The sequence below is a fragment of the Thalassophryne amazonica genome, chromosome 10 (assembly GCF_902500255.1).
Source record: "Thalassophryne amazonica chromosome 10, fThaAma1.1, whole genome shotgun sequence".
NCBI lineage: Eukaryota > Metazoa > Chordata > Actinopteri > Batrachoidiformes > Batrachoididae > Thalassophryne > Thalassophryne amazonica.
The window spans coordinates 96,300,852-96,324,130 of NC_047112.1; the positions used below are offsets into that span (position 1 = coordinate 96,300,852).

General features: G+C 45.3%; 1 protein-coding gene across 2 annotated transcripts in view; it reads left to right on the top strand.

Moving 5' to 3' along the window:
* LOC117519239 (cadherin-24-like) overlaps nucleotides 1-23,030 on the top strand; it is a 178,740-nt gene extending 155,710 nt beyond the window's left edge. Inside the window, exons 7-14 of one of the 2 annotated variants that reach the window (XM_034180557.1) lie at nucleotides 9,145-9,401; nucleotides 9,475-9,611; nucleotides 9,757-9,878; nucleotides 19,960-20,077; nucleotides 20,245-20,553; nucleotides 20,695-20,884; nucleotides 20,973-21,357; nucleotides 21,438-23,030. In XM_034180557.1, coding sequence (XP_034036448.1) covers nucleotides 9,145-9,401; nucleotides 9,475-9,611; nucleotides 9,757-9,878; nucleotides 19,960-20,077; nucleotides 20,245-20,553; nucleotides 20,695-20,884; nucleotides 20,973-21,357; nucleotides 21,438-22,325 — 2,406 coding nt within the window. In that variant the 3' untranslated portion in view covers nucleotides 22,326-23,030. The remainder of the gene's footprint in view (nucleotides 1-9,144; nucleotides 9,402-9,474; nucleotides 9,612-9,756; nucleotides 9,879-19,959; nucleotides 20,078-20,244; nucleotides 20,554-20,694; nucleotides 20,885-20,972; nucleotides 21,358-21,437) is intronic. The other variant, XM_034180558.1, reaches the window with a different exon arrangement.
* The last annotated feature ends 249 nt before the right edge of the window (nucleotides 23,031-23,279 follow it).

Here is a 23,279-nt window from a genome sequence, read left to right on the forward strand (position 1 = left end):
TACTTGGAGAAGATATGGGAGCAATTACGGCCTCTCGCAAATCAAATTAAACAAACAGATGCTTGCATTACGGAGCTTGCAGCGCAAGCCGCTCTGCTTCCTGCTGCTCCAGCTGCGGCACTATCGATACCGGTGCAGATAACTGCGTCACCCAAGGGGAGGCGGAGTGCGGCGGATTATTCCGTGGATTTCCGAATTTTTTCTGCTCAGTCCGGTTGGGATGCCGCAGCTTTGAGAGGAGTGTTTGTGGATGGTTTGAACGATTCATTAAAAGACGAGCTAGCAGTCCGTGACGAACCAAAAGATTTAGATGAGCTGATATCTTTGGTTATTCGTCTAGATGATCGGATAAAGGAGCGTGGACGCGAGACAGGGCGGACATCAGAGCGGGTCTTTTCGTCTCAGGGCTTTCCCCGACACAGATCAGGGCTGCCTCTTCTTCGCCCCACTGAGACTCCTCCGACGGGACCTCTGGCTCCTCTTGCGGATGAGCCCATGCAGCTCGGACGAGCTGAAGCCGCCATATTGCCCCTGTCACATAAGCGTCAAGAAAGAGAACAATGACGTATCTCCAGGTGTTCTTAGACAGGCATAATAATGGACACAAAAAAAAGGGGGGCAGATCTTTGGTTGTTTAGTTATTTGGGCTGTTTTTGTTTTCATGTAAGGGGTTCTAACTTGTTTGGGGATTTAGAGGCGGTTCTGGTGGAGTGAACGACTGGCGGTTCGGAGCTCAGCTGGACTCAGGTAATCATAGGTTTTCATTTTTTGGACTTAGGTAATTTCTGTTTGAGGATTGGGTCGTTTTGTTTTGTTGTTTTTTATTTCCCTGCTTCCCTAACCCCAACCTCACAGGCTCTAAGACCGATTGTCTTGTGGGTTGTGGGGTGGTGCAGGTTGGATACGCTGAGCATTTCTCAGAAAACCTCTGCACCTAGGGGGGGTTGTCAGGGGCGTTTTTTTGTGTTTGGTTGATCCCCGGTTCCACTCCAGCTCCGGTGGGCCTTTGACCGTTCGTCATTGGTGTTACCGGGGTGTGGTGCAGCGGGAACGTACCTCAGTCAGAGTTGTGGGCCGATCTGTGCCGTTCGCCATTTCGGTAGTTCCACCCCTCCCGATGGGCTGATGGTATGGTCGGTTTGGGGCACCGGACGTATTTCCAGTTTTCCGCTGCGCTTAGGGGATGGGACTGGGTTAGTTTTTCCTGTTTCCTTCCCCAGCTTGGTAGTTTTGTGCCGTTCGCCAAAATTGAGCTGACGATAGGCTCTGGGAGTGATCTGGGTCTTTCGTGTTGTGCTGTGGGGGGGGTAACAGGGTTTGCCAGTTGTTTTATTTTGCCCCCGGGGTGTTTTAATGAAGTCCGCCGGGGGTTGGATTTTGTGTTGTTATGTTTCCTTCCAGGTTCCACCTCCAGGGTTGATGGGACGGTCCTCTGGGGGGGAATTGGCTTGTGGGGCCGACTAGCCAAGTGTTCCTGGGTTGTGGGGAGGGTGCCTCCTGGGGTTGATTGTACGGTCCTCTGGGGGGCGCCTGTTGCTCCATGAATACCTGGGGACCTCTGGGGTTTTCCGGCTTTGGCTGTTACTCCTGGAACTGGCGGGTAAAGGTCTTCTGGGGGTGTTGGGGCTCTGCAAGCCGTTCTGGGGGGGGTTGTTTGTTATTTTTCTTGTGAATTTATGTTGGTATTGTGTTGTTGGGGCTATGTTGGGTTTTTGGATTTGGGTGTTTTTCTTTTCTTCCCGGGGTTGGATGGGACTGTCCCCTGGGGAGGGTTTGGGTGGGTTTGTGTTTTTTCTTGTATGTTGGGTTGTATATGGGACTTTTTGGGTTTTTTTGTTGATGCCAGCCGGCCTTCCAGCCGCGGTGCCCTGTCCTGCTGTCTGCGGTGGAACCTTGGGAGCGTTACGCCGTCTGCTTCCTGACGAGGACCCCGGAGGGAGGTGCTGTTCTCGGGCCTGGTCTGGTCGGGTCGCCGGGAGGCTTCCCGTTGATGGGGGGGTACTGTTGTGTGTTGGGGGTTTGGCTGGGACATTTTGGTGTTGTTTTTCTTTTCTTTGCTCTCCAGGTGGTATGCAAACTGGTTTTTGTCTGTGGAGAAGATGCTGGCAGAAGAGTCCTTCACCCTCATCAGCATCATTGGCTGCACTTGTGGAGGATGTTCACGTGCAGGCCTAATGACTTGCAGCACCTGTGGATGATGCTCACGTGCAAACTTAAAGACTTTCAGCTGAAGCAGATAATGAGATGGCATTCGCATTTAAGGCCATGAGTGGTTCAGCAGAATTGCCGGGAACTCGACCTTGTGACATTTGTTTGTGAGACGCTGAGGACCGCGCCTGGGTTGACACATCGTGCCTGTGAAGGAAGGACGGGTGAGGGACACATGCTGTCAGCACACATCAGAGGTGATGACTTGTCTGAATAAGTGTTAACAGTAATTTGGTATTTTGTTACGCAGTAGATATTGATACATTGATGAGAAATTGCGCAGCTCGCTTCTCACTGCTGTGGCGTACGGACTGATGATCCTCCACCTGTTGTGAGAAGCTGCTCATTTACAAAAGCTTAAATTCAGACCTGAATGTTGTTGCTGATAGTGTGTGCCTTTGAAGGATATTTGTTGTAGCTGTTGAACTTACCTCACCTTTTCCATCCTTCACAGAGTCAGTTTGTCGTATCCACCTGTGGGGGTGTTCGGCGGTGAGTCCTGGGTCCAGAAGCGTCGGGCTTCGATCCATTTGGGCGCTGTGAGAGCGCGGCCGTCCTTCACCTCGCCAGACAAACCGCACATTATGTGTACACAATTATTGCACAGACGGGAAATAAACTTGTTTTGTTTTTGGAACCGCTTTCTGGTTATTTTAGCGCTGGGTTCAGTCAGACGCTGGTTGCGCTCCGCTACTCGCGTCTGCACATAAACAGTTTTATCTGAATTTAAAAGCAGGGAAATTAGAGGTCATGCCATGTCTTTCTGTCTGTAAGACATTCCTGCAGTTTAACTAATTGGTGTGTTGTCCTCTGGCTTCATGGATAGATAAAGCTGTGTATCATCTGCGTAACAATGAAAATTTAAGCAATGCTTTCTAATAATACTGCCTAAGGGAAGCATGTATAAAGTGAATAAAAACTGGTCTAGCACAGAACCTTGTGGAACTCCATAATTACCTTAGTCTGTGAAGAAGGAAGCCTCCCCAGTTTACATGAACAAATTGTAATCTATTAGATAAATATGATTCAAAACCACCGCAGCGCAGTGCCTTTAATACCTATGGCATGCTCTAATCTCTGTAATAAAATTTTATGGTCAACAGTATCAAAAGCAGCACTGAGGTCTAACAGGACAAGCACAGAGATGAGTCCACTGTCTGAGGCCATAAGAAGATCATTTGTAACCTTCACTAATGCTGTTTCTGTACTATGATGAATTCTTGAAAGCTGACTGAAACTCTTCAAATAGACCATTCCTCTGCAGATGATCAGTTTTACAACTACCCTTTCAAGAATTTTGAGAGAAAAGGAAGGTGGAGATTGGCCTATAATTAGCTAAGATAGCTGGGTCAAGTGATGGCTTTTTAAGTAATTGTTTAATTACTGCCACCTTAAAAGCCTGTGGTTTTAACAAACACTTTTAGACGTGAGCATATTACCACCCGTCCTGTACCTCACTCCACTGGCTACAGTTCGTTTTAGAATTGATTTAAAATTTTAATGTTTGTTTTTAAAGCTATTTATGGCCTTGCACCTCCCTACTTGTCTGAAATTTAACTTTGCACACCTACAGTAGGACATTAGGGCGGTCTGGCCAGCTTTACTTAGATGTTCCAAGGTCAAGATATACACGCTGGGGTGACCATGCTTTCGCGGTAGCCGGCCCCAGACTGTGGAATGAGCTACTTCTTGAGTTACGTACTTTTCCTGACCTAGCACTTTTTAAATCTAAGTTAAAGACTTATTTATTTAAACTGGCTTTTAACACCTAGTGAGGAGGTGACATGTTCTGATATTTTTATGTTCTTTTTTTTGTGTTGTTTTAAATTTTTATTCTATATGGACAATTCTACAGTAATGGAATTACAACCTGAGCTAATCTGTTGTGGTTAGATGCCATATGTCCAGATTTTGCTGCTGTTGTAATTCCGTTACCATAGAATTGTCCATATGTGTTTTATTTTTGTGAATTTGTGTTTTTAATGTTAAGCACTTTGGAAACCAGTCGGTGCTGTAAAGCGCTTTATAAATAAATGTTGATTGATTGATTGAAATGAGTGATCTCTCTGTGACGTTGACAGGGCAGGTCTGGAATTCACTGAAGTGTGTCACATTTGGTCCAAATCGGGTTGAAAATAAATCTTTGACATTAACTTTTGCCCAAATAAATTCTTTAAGGACAATCTCAGGGTCAACCTTCATTGACATAGCAATTTTGGTAAAAATGAGCAAAAGGACCTGGGAAGAGTCAGCCAACAAACTGGCAGGCAGACATGACCTTGACCCCAGTGATTAACCTTTCACAGTTTTGACCTTGCTGGGCAATTCTGGAACCCATCTCTATATGTGACACATTTAGTGACAACTAGAGTGAAAAAAAAATTGTCCTTTGACCCTAATTACCTGGATACCAATGATATTGAATTTGATCTCACCGGGGAAATTCCAGAACCCACCTCACTATATGAGGCAAGTTTGTTGGACACTGGTGTGAAAATAACAACAACAGCAATGTAAACCCAATTTTTCAATTTATTTTCATTTATATAGCACCAAATCACAGCAGAGTTGCCTCAAGGCGCTTCAAATCAAATCAAATCAATTTCATTTATATAGTGCCAAATCACAACAAACAGTTGCCCCAAGGCGCTTCATATTGCAAGGCAAAGCCATACAATAATTACAGAAAAACCCCAACTGTCAAAACGACCCCCTGTGAGCAAGCACTTGGTGACAGTGGGAAGGAAAAACTCCCTTTTAACAGGAAGAAACCTCCAGCAGAACCAGGCTCAGGGAGGGGCAGTCTTCTGCTGGGACTGGTTGGGGCTGAGGGAGAGAACCAGGAAAAAGACATGCTGTGGAGGGGATCAATCACTAATGATTAAATGCAGAGTGGTGCATACAGAGCAAAAAGAGAAAGAAACACTCAGTGCATCATGGGAACCCCCCAGCAGTCTACGTCTATAGCAGCATAACTAAGGGATGGTTCAGGGTCACCTGATCCAGCCCTAACTATAAGCTTTAGCAAAAAGGAAAGTTTTAAGCCTAATCTTAAAAGTAGAGAGGGTGTCTGTCTCCCTGATCTGAATTGGGAGCTGGTTTCACAGGAGAGGAGCCTGAAAGCTGAAGGCTCTGCCTCCCATTCTACTCTTACAAACCCTAGGAATTACAAGTAAGCCTGCAGTCTGAGAGCGAAGCGCTCTATTTGGGTGATATGGTACTATGAGGTCCCTAAGATAAGATGGGACCTGATTATTCAAAACCTTATAAGTAAGAAGAAGAATTTTAAATTCTATTCTAGAATTAACAGGAAGCCAATGAAGAGAGGCCAATATGGGTGAGATATGCTCTCTCCTTCTAGTCCCCGTCAGTACTCTAGCTGCAGCATTTTGAATTAACTGAAGGCTTTTCAGGGAACTTTTAGGACAACCTGATAATAATGAATTACAATAGACCAGCCTAGAGGAAATAAATGCATGAATTACTTTTTCAGCATCACTCTGAGACAGGACCTTTCTAATTTTAGAGATATTGCGCAAATGCAAAAAAGCAGTCCTACATATTTGTTTAATATGCGCATTGAATGACATATCCTGATCAAAAATGACTCCAAGATTTCTCACAGTATTACTAGAGGTCAGGGTAATGCCATCCAGAGTAAGGATCTGGTTAGACACCATGTTTCTAAGATTTGTGGGTTCCAAGTACAATAACTTCAGTTTTATCTGAGTTTAAAAGCAGGAAATTAGAGGTCATCCATGTCTTTATGTCTGTAAGACAATCCTGCAGTTTAGCTAATTGGTGTGTGTCCTCTGGCTTCATGGATAGATAAAGCTGAGTATCATCTGCGTAACAATGAAAATTAAGCAATGCTGTCTAATAATACTGCCTAAGGGATGCATGTATAAAGTGAATAAAATTGGTCCTAGCACAGAACCTTGTGGAACACCATAATTAACCTTAGTCTGTGAAGAAGATTCCCCATTTACATGAACAAATTGTAATCTATTAGATAAATATGATTCAAACCACCGCAGCGCAGTGCCTTTAATACCTATGGCATGCTCTAATCTCTGTAATAAAATTTTATGGTCAACAGTATCAAAAGCAGCACTGAGGTCTAACAACAAGCACAGAGATGAGTCCACTGTCTGAGGCCATAAGAAGATCATTTGTAACCTTCACTAATGCTGTTTCTGTACTATGATGAATTCTAAACCCTGACTGAAACTCTTCAAATAGACCATTCCTCTGCAGATGATCAGTTAGCTGTTTTACAACTACCCTTTCAAGAATTTTTGAGAGAAAAGGAAGGTTGGAGATTGGCCTATAATTAGCTAAAATAGCTGGGTCAAGTGATGGCTTTTTAAGTAATGGTTTAATTACTGTCACCTTAAAAGCCTGTGGTACATAGCCAACTAATAAAGACAGATTGATCATATTTAAGATCGAAGCATTAATTAATGGTAGGGCTTCCTTGAGCAGCCTGGTAGGAATGGGGTCTAATAGACATGTTGATGGTTTGGAGGAAGTAACTAATGAAAATAACTCAGACGGAACAATCAGAGAGAAAGAGTCTAACCAAATGCCGGCATCACTGAAAGCAGCCAAAGAGAACGATATGTCTTTGGGATGGTTATGAGTATTTTTTTCTCTAATAGTTAAAATTTTATTAGCAAAGAAAGTCATGAAGTCATTACTAGTTAAAGTTAAAGGAATACTCGGCTCAGTAGAGCTCTGACTCTTTGTCAGCCTGGCTACAGTGCTGAAAAGAAACCTGGGGTTGTTCTTATTTTCTTCAATTAGTGATGAGTAGTAAGATGTCCTAGCTTTACGGAGGGCTTTTTTATAGAGCAACAGACTCTTTTTCCAGGCTAAGTGAAGATCTTCTAAATTAGTAAGACGTCATTTCCTCTCCAACTTACGGGTTATCTGCTTTAAGCTGCGAATTTGTGAGTTATACCACGGAGTCAGCCACTTCTGATTTAAGGCTCTCTTTTTCAGAGGAGCTACAGCATCCAAAGTTGTCCTCAATGAGGATATAAAACTATTGACGAGATAATCTATCTCACTCAGAGTTTAGGTAGCTACTCTGCCCTGTGTTGGTATATGGCATTGGAGAACATAAAGAAGGAATCATATCCTTAAACCTAGTTACAGCGCTTTCTGAAAGACTTCTACTGTAATGAAACCTATTCCCCACTGCTGGGTAGTCCATCAGAGTAAATGTAAATGTTATTAAGAAATGATCAGACAGAAGGGGGTTTTCAGGGAATACTGTTAAGTCTTCAATTTCCATACCATAAGTCAGAACAAGATCTAAGGTATGATTAAAGTGGTGGGTGGACTCATTTACATTTTGAGCAAAGCCAATCGAGTCTAACAATAGATTAAATGCAGTGTTGAGGCTGTCATTCTCAGCATCTGTGTGGATGTTAAAATCGCCCATTATAATTATCTTATCTGAGCTAAGCACTAAGTCAGACAAGAGGTCCGAAAATTCACAGAGAAACTCACAGTAACGACCAGGAGGACGATAGATAACAACAAATAAAACTGATTTTTGGGACTTCCAATTTGGATGGACAAGACTAAGAGACAAGCTTTCAAATGAATTAAAGCTCTGTCTGGGTTTTTGATTAATTAATAAGCTGGAGTGGAAGATTGCTGCTAATCCTCCGCCTCGGCCCGTGCTACGAGCATTCTGGCAGTTAGTGTGACTCGGGGGTGTTGACTCATTTAAACTAACATATTCATCCTGCTGTAACCAGGTTCTGTAAGGCAGAATAATCAATATGTTGATCAATTATTATATCATTTACTAACAGGGACTTAGAAGAGAGAGACCTAATGTTTAATAAACCACATTTAACTGTTTTAGTCTGTGGTGCAGTTGAAAGTGCTATATTATTTTTTATTTCACACAAGTAACGTCTAACCTTACTAACCCCCAGAGCAGCAGTGGTAAGGAAAAAACCCCTCTGAGGAAGAAACCTCAAGCAGACCAGACTCAAACAGGTGATCCTCTGCTTGGGCCATGCTACAGACATAAATTACAGAACAATTCACAAAACAAATATACAGGAAATGCTGTTGGTGCACAGGAAAGGAGGGTCTCCAGCACAAATACCACACCCATTTCTGGATGGAGCTGCACCTTAAACAGAAAAAACAGAATCAGACATCAGAAAGTCAACAAATACAGTATAATTTGTCAGCATTAAACAAGAAAAATAGGAAATACTGTAATAATTTTATAATAATTTCTTAATTTATATAGCGCCAAATCATGAGTAATCGCCTCAAGGCGCTTCACAAACATTTAAAAGCAGAATAAAATGAAATAAGATTAAAACACAATAAAAAATTTAACCATAAAAAGGTAAAAGAAGTAAAATAAATAAAACGAATAAAAAAGACACACAATCATAAAATACTAATGATAAAACAGGGAGAACAAATGTGTCTTCAGCCTGGCTTTAAAAGTCTCCACAGAGTCCGACTATATAAATACTAAGGTAATCGCCGGCCACTAGCCCTAAGCTTCACTAAAAGACCCAGAATTTAGGTAAAGTTGAGGCCACGGCATGCTCCCTAATAAAATTAATTAAAAGAGTAAAAAGCGTAGAACTATACTATGCCAGTATGCTAGCCATACGAAAGGGAAAATAAGTGTGTCTTAAGTCTGGACTTGAAAGTCTCCTCAGAATCTGTTTTATTGACGCAGGGAGATCATTCCACAGAACAGGGGCACGATAAGAGAACCCAACCCATAGACCTTGAAAAGCAATTCTGGTTTTGACCACCATCCACATGTCAAGTTTGGTAAAAATTAGCCACAGGATCTGGGAGAGGTTGGGAGTTGGACTGAGAGATGTTTGTGTGAACATGTGTAATAATATGATAACAGATCAAGTCATTGTTGTTCTTCAACAGCTGCTTGACTACGAGATCCGCAGTTCGTACTCTTTCTCTGTGGAAGTTGCTAACCCTGTGGTGGATGCCCGCTACATGAGGAAAGGTCCCTTTAAGGATCAAGCAACAGTCCGGGTCATGGTCCTTAATGCTGATGAGCCGCCGCGATTCTCCAGAGCTCTGTATCACCTGGACGTGTCTGAGAACTGTCCACCTATATGTTCTGTGGGCCGGGTCTATGCTGTGGACCCGGACACAGGACAAAGCAACAACATCAGGTAGTCATAATGTGATCACTCACTCACTCACTCACTCATGTTCATTGTTTTATTGCCTGTCCCTGTGTCTCAGGTACTCCATCGACCCGCAGTCGGACCCTGAGGCTGTGTTCCGCATCTCCTCTGACACAGGCTTTATCAGCACGGTGATGGAGTTGGACTGCGAGCAGGAGCAGTGGCATAACATCACCGTCATCGCCACACAGAGAGGTACGCCAGCCTCCGTGCCCTCCGGCGCTTTGTGGATTCATAGTTCACTTCAGTCAAAGCCTTGGATTTTAAATTCAAAGTGTGACATAAAAAAGTTAGAAATTGAGAGACAAATTCAACATTACTTTTGCTTTGTTTTTTTCAGACAATCCTAATCTTGTGTCAAGGGTTGTGGTTGCCATAGAGACACTAGATCAAAATGACAATGCACCGGAACTGGACAGGCTGTATGCAACATCTGTTTGTGACACAAGTGCCCCCGGCCAGGTGCGTTTCTCATATTACTCACTTTAAATTCTGCTCCCTTTTATGAAGACTTTTTCTGTTTTAAAAGCATATGTAACATTTTTCTGTATTTCTTCTCTCCTTCTGTTTTTCCCTCTTTTTTTATTCATAATGATATTGACAAAAACAACTTTTTTAACAGCATACTTATAAAGCAGTCATATTTTGTAAACCTAAGTGGGGGTTTTTTTCTACTTTGTAGTTAACTGTAGTTTGTATTTCATTTTAAACATTCCAAAAGTCCCACGGTTATACATGTAGAAATGATTGAATTAGACTTTTGTGACATATGACACATAAATCTATATCCAGACTCTGCTACTTGTGAGACACACCCACCCAATCTGTTGGAAAAAAGCAACAAAAGCAACAAAAGCAGCCAAAGAGAGAGAAACAGATCATTTCTTCAGACTGGTGTTATTACTGCATTATTGCATGCCGATGTCATTATAACCAACTTCAATTCATATGTTAAATATTTACATCCATTCCTACATTTCAGGGGTGCAACATAATCCAAAAAAAGTTGGGATGCAAAACTATGTACGGTGGTCCCTTGTTTATCGCGAGAGTCACGTTCTAAAAATAGCCTACAATAGGCGAAATCCGCGAAGTAGTCAACGTTATTTTTTACAATTATTATAGATGTTTTAAGGCTGTAAAACTCCTCACTACACTTTTCTCAAACAGGCATTAACATTTTCTCACTTTTCTCTCGTGTGTAAACACTCTCAAAGTTCAAACCTGAGTAGAAAAATAAGACCAACCAGGCCCAAACATTTGTTTGAGAAATAAAAATAGAACATTTTCCTACAAATAATTATGATGGCTTTTAGAAGTATCAAATTTAATTTTAACAACACATACGAAATTATTAATAGTGACTGACCAGTCTCCCCCTCTGGCTGCCACCTTATCGTGGTGGGGGAGTTTGCGTACCCGGAATATCCTAGGAGCTATGTGCTCCCTGTAGGGTCTCCCAAGGCAAACAGGTCCTAGGTGACGGGTCAGACGAAGGGCAGCTCAGAACCTCCATGACCAGTGAAAGATCAAGGACCGAGACGTCGCCCAGTATGGCGGAGCCGGGGTCCCACCCTGGAGCCAGGCCTGGGGTTGGGGCTCGCGCGCGAGCGCCTGGTGGTCGGGCCTTAGCCCATGGGGCCCGGCCGGGCTCAGCCCGAAGGAGCAACGTGGGTCCACCCTCCTGTGGGTTCACCACCTGCAGAGGGGGCCATGGGGCTCGGGTGCAGAGAGGATTGGGTGGCGGTCGAGGGCGGGTGGCCCGGCGGCCCGGTCCATGCTCACAGCCCCTGGCTGTTGGGACGTGGAATGTCACCTCGCTGGGGTGTAAGGAGCCTGAGCTTGTGCGGGAGGTTGAGAGATACCGACTAGAGATAGTCGGGCTCACCTCCACGCACAGCATGGGCTCTGGTACCCAACTCCTGGAGAGGGGCTGGACACTTCATTTTTCTGGCATTGCCCACAGGGAGAGGCGGGAGAGCTGGGGTTGCATTGCTTATTGCTCCCCAGCTCAGTCGCCATGTGTTGGAGTTCACTCCGGTGGACGAGAGGGTCGCGTCCCTACGCCTTCGGGTCGGGGACAGGTCTCTCACCGTTGTCTCGGCCTACGGGCCGAGCGGCAGTGCAGAGTACCCGACCTTCCTGGAGTCCCTGGGAGGGGTACTAGATAGCGCTCCGACTGGGGACTCCATTGTTCTCCTGGGGGATTTCAACGCCCACGTGGGCGGCGACAGTGAGACCTGGAGGGGGGTGATCGGGAAGCACGGCCTCCCCGATCTGAACCCGAGTGGTGTTCAGTTGTTGGACTTCTGTGCTAGTCACAGTTTGTCCATCACGAACACCATGTTCGAGCACAAGGGTGTCCATAAGTGCACGTGGCACCAGGACACCCTCCCCTCCCAGCGGATCCAACTCACCACCAGGTGGTGATCGGTCGACAGCTCTGCCCCTCTCTTTACTCGAGTGTCTGAGACACGTGGCCGAAGGTCAGACCTGGCAGACCAAACGTATCGTGAGGGTCTGCTGGGAACAACTGGCGGAACCCTCTGTCAGGGAGGTCTTCAACTCCCACCTCCGGGAGAGCTTCTCCCAGATCCCGGGGGAGGTTGGAGACATGGAGTCCGAGTGACCATGTTCTCCACCTCCATTGCTGATGCAGCCGCTCGTAGCTGTGGTCGCAAGGTCTCTGGTGCCTGTCGCGGCGGCAATCCCCGAACCCGGTGGTGGACACCGGAAGTAAGGGATGCCGTCAAGCTGAAGAAGGAGTCCTACTTATCTTTGTTGGTAGGTGGGACTCCAGAGGCAGCTGACAGGTACCGGCAGGCCAAGCATGCCGCAGCCCGTGCAGTTGCAGAGGCAAAAACCCGGGTCTGGGAGGAGTTTGGGGAGGCTATGGAGGAGGACTATTGGTCGGCCTCGAAGAGATTCTGGCAAACCGTCTGACGCCTCAGGAGGCGGAAGCAGCTCTCCACCGGCACTGTTTACGGTGCGGGTGGGGAGCTGTTGACTCTGACTGGGGATGTTGTTGGGCGGTGGAAGGAGTACTTCAAGGATCTCCTCAATCCCTCCGTCACGTCTTCCGAAGAGGAGGCAGAGACTGGGGACCCAGAGGTGGACTCATCCATTACCCAGGCAGAAGTCACCGAGGTGGTTGGAAAGCTCCTCGGTCGCAAGGCTCCTGGGGTGGATGAAATCCGTCCTGAGTACCTTAAGTCTCTGGATGTTGTGGGACTGTCTTGGCTGACATGCCTCTGCAACATCGCGTGGCGATCGGGGACAGTGCCTCTGGATTGGCAGACTGGGGTGGTGGTCCCTCTGTTTAAGAAGGGGGACCGGAGGGTGTGTTCCAACTATAGAGGGATCACACTCCTCAGCCTCCCCGGTAAGGTCTATTCCAGAGTACTGGAGAGGAGAATTCGACCGATGGTCGAACCTCGGATTCAGGAGGAGCAGTGTGGTTTTCGTCCTGGTCGCAGCACACTGGACCAGCTCTACATGCTCCATCGGGTGCTTGAGGGTTCATGGGAGTTCACCCAACCAGTCCACATGTGTTTTGTGGATCTGGAGAAGGCATTCGACCGTGTCCCTCGGGGCAGGCTGTGGGGAGTGCTCCGGGAGTACAGGGTCCGGGGTCCTTTGCTAAGGGCTATCCGGTCCCTGTACGACCACAGCAGGAGCTTGGTTCGCATTGCCGGTAGTAAGTCAAACCTGTTTCCAGTGCACGGTGGCCTCCGCCAGGGCTGCCCTTTGTCACTGGTTCTGTTCATTATTTTTATGGACAGAATTTCTAGGAGCAGCCAGGGTGTAGAGGGGGTCTGGTTTGGGAACCACAGAATCTCATCTCTGCTGTTTGCGGATGATGTGATTCTGTTGGCTTCGTCAAATCAGGACCTTCAGCGTGCACTGGAGCGGTTTGCAGCCGAGTGTGAGGCGTCCGGGATGAAAATCAGCACCTCCAAATCCGAGGCCATGGTTCTCGACCGGAAAAAGGTGCTTTGCCCTCTTCAGGTCGGTGGAGTGTCCTTGCCTTAAGTGGAGGAGTTTAAGTATCTCGGGGTCTTATTCACGAGTGAGGGACGGATGGAGCGTGAGATCGATAGATGGATCGGTGCAGCGTCTGCAGTGATGCGGTCGCTGTATCGGACCGTCGTGGTGAAGAGAGAGCTGAGTAGGGGGGCAAAGCTCTCGATTTACCGATTGATCTACGTTCCGATCCTCACCTATGGTCATGAGATTTGGCTCGTGACCGAAAGAACGAGATCGCGGGTACAAGCGGCCGAGATGAGTTTCCTCCGCAGGGTGGCTGGGCGCTCCCTTAGAGATAGGGTGAGGAGCTCGGTCACTCGGGAGGAGCTTGGAGTCGAGCCGCTGCTCCTCCACGTCGAAAGGAGTCAGTTGAGGTGGCTCGGGCATCTTTTCCGGATGCCCCCTGGACGCCTCACTGGAGAGGTGTTCCGGGCACGTCCCATTGGGAGGAGGCCCCGTGGAAGACCCAGGACACGCTGGAAGGATTACTTCTCTCGGCTGGCTTGGGAACACCTTGGGGTTCCCCCGGAGGAGCTGGGGGAGGTGTGTGTGGATCGGGAGGTCTGGGCGGCTTTGCTTGAGCTGCTGCCCCCGCGACCCGACTCCGGATAAAGCGGAAGAAAATGGATGGATGGATGACTGACCAGTATATCACAGTTCCTCTGATCGCGCCTCTTCATCCTGGCACCGCTCCGCTGTCGCGTCTTTTTCCTCTGAGTGACACCTCGGTGCACGTGTCTTTTTCCGAGTGAAGAACACAGTTTTGGGTAGTTGTTGGCGCACTTTTTTCTTCTGGGCAAGAAGATTCCTATAAACAGACATGCAGAACACAATACGCGTACTCACCCTTTGCGGTGCAGCGACCGGCCTGCTTGAGGACGCAGAACACAATGCGCTGTAAAAAAAAAAATAAAAAACTGTGCGAAAGGTGAACCGCATTATAGCGAGGGACCACTGTACCACTTTGTAATGTTGCCATTCCAACACCATCAGGTCTTATTCTTGTCACTTTTTTTTGCAAGGTGTGCAGCAGTATGGGCTTGTTGTTGCATTTTTTTTATTTCAAAATTCTCCACAAATACTCAATTGGGAACAGGTCAGGACTGCAGGAAGGCCAGTCCAGTACTCATATCCTATACTTCTGCATGAACACCTTTGTAATGTGTCCAGAATGTGATTCTGCATTGTCTTATTGAAAAAAACGCTTGTTCCTTCCTGGAAAAGATATGGTTTTGAAGGTAGCATATGTGGCTCTAAAATCTCAATGTACTTTTCCGTATTCATGCTGCCATCACAGAAAAAGTATGAATCTGCCCTGCAAATACAAATACCACCATAAATAATACTGTACCTAATAAAAGTTAATCATTTGTGTGAATCGTTTTTGAATACCATACTAGTTAGCTAGCTTACCTCGCCCAATCACTGCATTCAGTGTTTTGTCATTACCTATAATGCAAAATATTACTGCACAAGAGATTGTCAGAAGAGTTCCAGTGTGGTGCTGCTGTATTTACTCAATTTTATTTATTTCCCAGAGTATTCATACTATTCAAGTAAAAGCATACTGAGCAAAAGTTACTGAGAGTTGCTTATTGCCTTGCTGATAGTCCCCTAAGCTTTGGGAATCTTAGGATAGCCATATTCCTGAAAGGTCTTATAATATTAGCACTGAAAATCAGGGATGGGGCTGATCCGATACAGTATCGGTATTGAATTCAACCTGCGGAGTTTTCTGATCCAAGAGATATGTCTGTTTTTTTCCTGCTGAAACATCTCCAGAAGGAATTCCCTGCTGGCTGCAAACCAAGGAAGGGACCTCTCGAACGGAAGCATGCCCCAATGAGATGCGGAGTAATGAGACACGCCTCCGTTCAGGACCCCCCCCCCCCCACACACACACACACACACAGCCTGCAAGCCACCCAGCAGGCGAGCATTAATATAAGCAGCACTGGAGCTGACCAACTCCTTATCACATGTCCACTGTGTCCACAAAGCAAGACAGCAGTGTGCAATCTTTGCAAAGCCGTTGTATTGAGAGAAATGGAAGATACGTCACAACCTATAATCTTTTAGCCAGGACCAGAAAGATGGAGCCGAAAGGAAGGGTGCAACAATTTACCCAGACTGACTCCAAATATGAGCAAATTAAGTACTGTTATTTATTTTTTGGTGGTTTCTTGTTGCATTTTGGAAATGTTAGAAGGCGCTCCTTCTTTAAAATGGTATATTTAGTCGGGGTAGGTGTGCCATCTGGTGTTCAAGAGATGAAGATATTTGTTATTATCTATCGTCCACCTGGTCGTTACTGTGAGTTTCTCTGTGAATTTTCAGACCTTTTGTCTGACTTAGTGCTTAGCTCAGATAAGATAATTATAGTGGGCGATTTTAACATCCACACAGATGCTGAGAATGACAGCCTCAACACTGCATTTAATCTATTATTAGACTCAATTGGCTTTGCTCAAAATGTAAATGAGTCCACCTTCCACTTTAATCATATCTTAGATCTTGTTCTGACTTATGGTATGGAAATTGAAGACTTAACAGTATTCCCTGAAAACTCCCTTCTGTCTGATCATTTCTTAATAACATTTACATTTACTCTGATGGACTACCCAGCAGTGGGGAATAAGTTTCATTACACAAGAAGTCTTTCAGAAAGCGCTGTAACTAGGTTTAAGGATATGATTCCTTCTTTATGTTCTCTAATGCCATATACCAACACAGTGCAGAGTAGCTTCCTAAACTCTGTAAGTGAGACAGAGTATCTCGTCAATAGTTTTACATCCTCATTGAAGACAACTTTGGATGCTGTAGCTCCTCTGAAAAAGAGAGCTTTAAATCAGAAGTGCCTGACTCCATGGTATAACTCACAAACCCGCAGCTTAAAGCAGATAACCTGTAAGTTGGAGAGGAAATGGCGTCTCACTAATTTAGAAGATCTTCACTTAGCCTGGAAAAAGAGTCTGTTGCTCTATAAAAAATCCCTCCGTAAAGCTAGGACATCTTACTACTCATCACTAATTGAAGAAAAGAAGAACAACCCCAGGTTTCTTTTCAGCACTGTAGCCAGGCTGACAAAGAGTCAGAGCTCTATTGAGCCGAGTATTCCTTTAACTTTAACTAGTAATGACTTCATGACTTTCTTTGCTAATAAAATTTTAACTATTAGAGAAAAAATTACTCATAACCATCCCAAAGACATATCGTTATCTTTGGCTGCTTTCAGTGATGCCGGTATTTGGTTAGACTCTTTCTCTCAGATTGTTCTGTCTGAGTTATTTTCATTAGTTACTTCATCCAAACCATCAACATGTCTATTAGACCCCATTCCTACCAGGCTGCTCAAGGAAACCCTACCATTATTTAATGCTTCTATCTTAAATATGATCAATCTATCTTTATTAGTTGGCTATGTACCACAGGCTTTTAATAATTAAACCATTACTTAAAAAGCCATCACTTGACCCAGGCCAATCTCCAACCTTCCTTTTCTCTCAAAAATTCTTGAAAGGGTAGTTGTAAAACAGCTAACTGATCATCTGCAGAGGAATGGTCTATTTGAAGAGTTTCAGTCAGGTTTTAGAATTCATCATAGTACAGAAACAGCATTAGTGAAGGTTACAAATGATCTTCTTATGGCCTCAGACAGTGGACTCATCTCTGTGCTTGTTCTGTTAGACCTCAGTGCTGCTTTTGATACTGTTGACCATAAAATTTTATTACAGAGATTAGAGCATGCCATAGGTATTAAAGGCACTGCGGTGGTTTGAATCATATTTATCTAATAGATTACAATTTGTTCATGTAAATGGGGAATCTTCTTCACAGACTAAGGTTAATTATGGAGTTCCACAAGGTTCTGTGCTAGGACCAATTTTATTCACTTTATACATGCTTCCCTTAGGCAGTATTATTAGACAGCATTGCTTAAATTTTCATTGTTACGCAGATGATACCCAGCTTTATCTATCCATGAAGCCAGAGGACACACACCAATTAGCTAAACTGCAGGATTGTCTTACATAAAGACATGGATGACCTCTAATTTCCTGCTTTTAAACTCAGATAAAACTGAAGTTATTGTACTTGGCCCCACAAATCTTAGAAACATGGTGTCTAACCAGATCCTTACTCTGGATGGCATTACCCTGACCTCTAGTAATACTGTGAGAAATCTTGGAGTCATTTTTGATCAGGATATGTCATTCAAAGCACATATTAAACAAATATGTAGGACTGCTTTTTTGCATTTACGCAATATCTCTAAAATTAGAAAGGTCTTGTCTCAGAGTGATGCTGAAAAACTAATTCATGCATTTATTTCCTCTAGGCTGGACTATTGTAATTCATTATTATCAGGTTGTCCTAAAAGTTCCCTGAAAAGCCTTCAGTTAATTCAAAATGCTGCAGCTAGAGTACTAACGGGGACTAGAAGGAGAGAGCATATCTCACCCATATTGGCCTCTCTTCATTGGCTTCCTGTTAATTCTAGAATAGAATTTAAAATTCTTCTTCTTACTTATAAGGTTTTGAATAATCAGGTCCCGTCTTATCTTAGGGACCTCATAGTACCATATCACCCCAATAGAGCGCTTCGCTCTCAGACTGCAGGCTTACTTGTAGTTCCTAGGGTTTGTAAGAGTAGAATGGGCGGCAGAGCCTTCAGCTTTCAGGCTCCTCTCCTCTGGAACCAGCTCCCAATTCAGATCAGGGAGACAGACACCCTCTCTACTTTTAAGATTAGGCTTAAAACTTTCCTTTTTGCTAAAGCTTATAGTTAGGGCTGGATCAGGTGACCCTGAACCATCCCTTAGTTATGCTGCTATAGACTTAGACTGCTGGGGTGTTCCCATGATGCACTGAGTGTTTCTTTCTCTTTTTGCTCTGTATGCACCACTCTGCATTTAATCATTAGTGATTGATCTCTGCTCCCCTCCACAGTATGTCTTTTTCCTGGTTCTCTCCCTCAGCCCCAACCAGTCCCAGCAGAAGACTGCCCCTCCCTGAGCCTGGTTCTGCTGGAGGTTTCTTCCTGTTAAAAGGGAGTTTTTCCTTCCCACTGTCGCCAAGTGCTTGCTCACAGGGGTTCGTTTTGACCATTGGGGTTTTTACATAATTATTGTATGGCCTTGCCTTACAATATAAAGCGCCTTGGGGCAACTGTTGTGATTTGGCGCTATATAAATAAAATTGATTGATTGATTGAGATTGATGAATTTTCGGCCACTGACGTAACAATAAATAAAAGTACTTAAATCTTTCACCAAAACATTACATCTAGGCCTGCGTCTTAGATGTACTTTCTGGCAAATTGTAGCTGAACTTTCAGGTCTTCTTTTGAAGAAAATCCTCCTCTATATCACTTCATCATGAAGCTGTATAACTGGGGATACAAAATATCCTGTTTTAAAATCAACAGCAATGATAATAATAACATTAAAGCAAACAGAGCTCTGGTATCGGACAGCATCAGTATCGGCAGATATCCAAATTCGGGTATCGGGATCAGGTCAGAAGTGAAAAAATGTGGATCAGTGCATCCTTACTGACAATGTGAATCCATGCATATGAGTAGAGGAAAAACACAAACCTGACCTCTTCTCTTGATGGCATCCACATGTTCCACAGTGCTGTGCCATATTACATTATAGGTAACGGCAAAACCATGGAATTCCATGCTACTTTAGCTATTTAGCACGGTGCCGGTTCCGAAATAAACTTTTTAAAGGACAATATAAAAGCATATAAAACACAGTGATAAATGTATGTTCATGAGGCCCCAACATCATCAGTGATTTTGAGAAATAACCACCTTGCAGCTGCATTATGACATAGTTGTTATATTGGAAACAGTGTATGATATGACCTATGACCTCTTTAAATTGGATGATTTATTTATTGCGCAGAGTATAACAGTTTGCTTTTTGTCTAAGTTCACTTCAATTTCAATTTAATTCAATTTATTAATTTATATAGCACCAACTCATGACAATTCACAACAACACAAATTAATCTAAAATCAAAATTAAAAGCAAGAAAAGCACAATAAAAAGATAAAACACAGTAGAATAAAACGAAATTACAAAGCAAACACAAACAGATTAAATTAATGATAAAAAGTCGGGTCTTCAGTCTTGATTTAAAAGTCTCCACCGTGTCAGACTGCCAAATAACAGCAGGTAGATCGTTCCAAAGAGTCGGACCACGGTAGGAGAAAGCTCTATACCCCACAGACTTCTTGTTCATCCTCGGAACACACAGAAGCCCTGTGAACGCTAGAGCCTCACAGGTACGTAGGGCTTAACCACGTCCGCCAGGTAGGAAGGTGCCAGTCCATGAACAATTTTATAAACCAACAATAAAACTTTAAAATCTAATCTGGCAGAAACCGGTAGTCAATGAAGGGATGCCAGAATGGGAGTAATGTGGTACTACAGTAATGTGTGTGGTCAGCAACATGGCTTTGATCTGTATTTCTGCGATGACGTCGTATTTGGTGTTTTTGCAGGTCGTTCAGGTTCTGCGAGCAGTTGACAGGGACCAAGGAGGACAGGACACTCCAGTGCACTTCAGCATCCCTCCAGAGTCCAGTTCTGCTCTCAACCTCACCATCAGGGAAACGGGAGGTAGTGGGTTTGTTCCTAGAAACATGACACTAGCCAGACCTGGTGTGTGGTGATGGTATTTTATGTCTATGTGTGTGTGTGTGTGTGTGTGTGTGTGTGTGTGTGTGTGTGTGTGTGTGTGTGTGTGTGTGTGTGTGTGTTGTGTGTGTTTTGTGCCACATTATCAGGTGTGACAGCCAGCCTGGTGCTTCAGTCAGCCTTACAGCCCCTTCCTGGATTTTCTCCCTCATTACTCACCCTCTATGTACCAGTTGTGTTGCGTGACGGCGCCTCTGGTTTAACCAACACTGGCACGGTGACGGTGACCATTTGTCCCTGTTTGCGAGGGGGCATGCACACGGAGGATAAGGGACGACAGCAGGACCGGAGATGGGAGCGACACATGGTGTGTCTGCCGGTGCCCTCCGCCTCACCGTCTCTCATATTTAGCCTGGTCACTTTACTGGCCATGCTGGCTTGTGTCACCACTCTCCTCGGTAGGTTTGGAAGCTTCACTGGCTGTGATGATGATGTTTCTCTGCACGGCCATACGTTGTGACTTTTTGAAAGATGGTGAGCAGTTGTGTCAGGTTGTTTCTGTAACTCCGCACTCATGCATCTCTTTTTTTGGCCTTCAGTGGTGTGTGCACTCTCGCTGTCATTGCACCATCAGAAGCGAGACTCCCACTCACCCTTCGAGGAAGATGATGTCAGAGAGAACATCATATCCTATGATGATGAGGGGGGAGGCGAGGCCGACACCGCGGCGTTTGACATTACGGCGCTGCAGAGCATGCACAGAATACAGCACATGCACAACAGGAACATGTGAGCTGCCCTAAAAAAAAAAAAAAAATCCCAGCAGCGGGGACTTGGGCGTATGTGTGGGTGCTCTGACATTTATCTCTTGGCACAGATGGTACATGCAGCAGAATCTGCCGAGGGCCAGAACGTACAGCTGGAGTCGTAACCTTCGCCCCGGCCTGGAAGCCGAGCGTCCCGGCTCTGCGCCTCTCTGCGGACGCCTCTGCTACGGCATCCACATGCTGCCTGTTCCCCGAGATTATCCGGCAGGGCCACTGGAGGCGGGGCTGCAGCTCACTCAGCTGACACACGAGGTCGTTAGCAAATCCCCTGTCACGCAGAGCCAGAGCACCTTCGAGCCTCTGATGTGCCCCCCTCAGATCAGCCTTGGTGGTTACCAAGCAGCGCGCATGCTGGCAAACACCAAAAGCACAGACAGAAACGGTGGAAGTGAATTAATTGCTGCGGACAGAAAAGAGAATCAAGAGCAGGTCAAGGTCAGACATGAGCAGTGTGGATATTAAATCAAATACACCCGCATGTCCTTCTGAGTCCTCTGATTTCTTTTCCTCTGCAGATAAGCCCAACCGGATCAGAGCCGTTATCAGCGAGCACAGCTGCAAATCTGACCTACTGCGACCTCAACGAGTCGTCATGTCAAAGCCACACCAGCTCCTCGTCAAACCAACAAGAGGGGAGGCCGGGGTCATCTCAGACGCAGATCAGCACCGGAGCAACCAGCGGCACCGTCGACGACACCGACACCGACTCCTCCATTCCCTCCATCTCCGAGAGGAATTATTCAAATGGAACTCAAATTTATTCTGTTAGCGCTCCTGTTTACCTGAAAGGAGACACGTATAGCGTTGTGGGCTCGCTGAATCCAAATAACAAAGGGATGTACATGAACAGGGCGAGCGGCAGCAGCGGCTCATACCCACGAGGGGTGCAGCTGGTGAACATGTACACGCTACTGGAGAGGAAGACGGTGACCCCTCAGGCTGTGGCCGCGTCCGTCGGTGTGTTCGGAAATTGCACGAGTTCAGAACATGCAGCTGCCAGAACAGAATCTGCCAAACCCCTCCTCCGCCAGATGGAAGACCTCCTCAGTATCCGTCTGGATCAGGTGACCTCCGACCTGTCCCAGCCACCGTATGACTCCCTGCAGACGTACGAGTTTGAGGGGCGCGACTCGAGGGCCGAATCGCTGAGCTCGCTGGAGAGCTCCAGAGAGAAGGAGGAGGAGGAACAGGAGGAGGGCAGCATGGCGGGAGGAGGGATGGAGGAGTTAAATCAGAAGTTTCAAAGGCTGGTGGAGATTATCAGAGAGCGGCAGAAGGAAAAGAAGCAGGAGGGAAAGGCGGCGGCGGAGGCTCAGGGAGGCGAGGACGGGGTGGCTGCACTCGGCGAGCCTCATAAACAAAGCAAGGACAGAGTAAAAGAACAGCAGCAATGGGATTTCTAGAGGCGCCACGCGGCAATAAAGGAAAAGTTAGAGAGAGGAGAAGTCGCCTGACAGTGATGGATTCTAAACACAGCAGGGTGGCAAAAACATGCCGCCTCTGACAGAAATCACCTTGTTTTTCCCCCTGGCAGGGAAATCCGGGCTGCTGACAGTAGAGCTGAGATTTGTGGTGGAATCCGTGCACGTCGTATAGTTTCACCTCCACAGTGTTTTTAACATGCATATGGAACCTGTCACTTTCACACTCTTCCTGTGACTGATATTAATAATGCACTTGAGTTTTAAAAGCTAAAGTTATGAAAAATTTACTTTTTTGAAATATTGATTCTGAGCCCTGAAAGCTGCATTGTTAGAAAATAGGCCTCATCAAATATTGAATAGATTTGTGAAATTTAATACTGATAGTTTTAATTGTGGCGTGCTCAGTAGAAATACTTGGATTAGGAATCCAGTGTTCGCGTCTCATTAGGAATGCACGCCGCGAAGTAGATCACCTCTTAAAATCACACGAGTGTAGAGTACTGCCATGTGTTCCACTGCATACACCGGCCTGCGCACATTTACGGCACAACAGAGCGTTAAAGCCCATGATAGAAAACCGTCTCACTATGCAATCTGCACACACATTTACAAATGCTTACATTGTCAAAGACTGTTGTGTGCTGTTGTCAAAGTAGAGTAAACTATGTCCATATTTACTGAAATGACTTGAGTGATTTTTCTTCGACAGTGAAAATATTTAGTAGCATTCATGCATCGGCTGGTAAGTGTCTGATTTTTCAGTTTTTAAACTTAACTTACTCTGCTACAGTGTTCTGCATCTCCTACACAAACACAGGTGGCTCTAGGACAGAGCTTTGATGGGGCTGTAGTCTTTTTAGTCTCTCCAAAGCGCCAACGTTCTCTGACTGATCTAGTCATATAGTGCCCCTAGTTTCTAGCGCCCTTGAACGT